At 38.3% G+C, this 877-nt stretch overlaps 1 protein-coding gene across 1 annotated transcript; it reads right to left on the bottom strand.

The window, feature by feature from the left end:
- Nucleotides 1-32: 32 nt before the first annotated feature.
- On the bottom strand, nt 33-698 carry LOC112094926 (cytochrome P450 714C2-like; the record flags this gene model as incomplete). The annotated part of the gene is made up of 2 exons (XM_024176627.1): nt 386-698; nt 33-259 (listed from the first exon to the last, which is right to left on the bottom strand). Coding segments are annotated over exons 1-2 (522 nt in total), but the record flags the coding sequence as incomplete, so codon positions are not given.
- Nucleotides 699-877: the final 179 nt, after the last annotated feature.

The raw sequence follows: 877 nt of genomic DNA, 5'->3' as shown, positions 1-877 counted from the left end.
GCCTATGACTATTATATATGCATGCCTCGTACCTTAACCTTGTCCATATACAACTCTGGAGCAAGGATTTTCCTCTGATGGGCCCAAATAGTGCCATTTGAAGTTAGAATCCCTTGTCCAAGCAAAGGACCTCGTTCCTTGTACTGATAAGTAGGCTTTCCCAAGTCTAAGGACGTGCATGTTGTTATGTGTCTCACAGTGTCAGGATCATTCACACACAAGATCTGTATGTTCCCAAGCGCAAACATAAAAACTTGACCTATATACATATAAGTCAAACAACAAACAATAGTACTAATAATTAGACCATGAAAAGAAATATATATGAACAAGATGAAGTTTGATGATATTGATCTAGAGTATCATGGTTTGATCATTTTATTACCAAATTTGTTTCTCCACTCATCAAAGAATGGGAAGATAAAAGAGGCGAGATTGTGGGTCTCTTTGGGCTCGCCGGTGGCCGCGGATTGCGCCTTCCTGATCTCTCTGATGTTTCCGAGAAGAAACGTCGATGGCGGTCCATCGATCCCTTGCTTCCTCAGAATAGCTCTTAGCCTCTTTGGATTCAGAACCAAGGCACGGAACAAACGCACAAATAGAACGAAACCGCCAAGCAACGCCGAGGTCATCAAGAAGACTTTTCCGATCTCCATAATATTGGCTGACGAGTATATCATTTAATTTCTTCTTATCACTTCTTCTATTCTCTCTCTCTCTATGGAAAGACTTATTGATGGAGTTAAGGTGGTAGCATTTGATGATATTTATAGTCGTGTTGGTTGGTAAGAAATGGTGTGGACCTATACCAAAAAATAATAATAATAAATAGACAATTTTATCAAAAGATAAAAAAAAAATAAAATAGAAAAAAAAA

The sequence above is a fragment of the Morus notabilis genome, unplaced genomic scaffold (assembly GCF_000414095.1).
Source record: "Morus notabilis unplaced genomic scaffold, ASM41409v2 C11334446, whole genome shotgun sequence".
NCBI classification, from domain to species: Eukaryota; Viridiplantae; Streptophyta; class Magnoliopsida; order Rosales; family Moraceae; genus Morus; species Morus notabilis.
The sequence above is the reverse complement of the archived record's forward strand: the minus strand, read 5'-3'. Positions and strand labels throughout refer to the sequence as shown.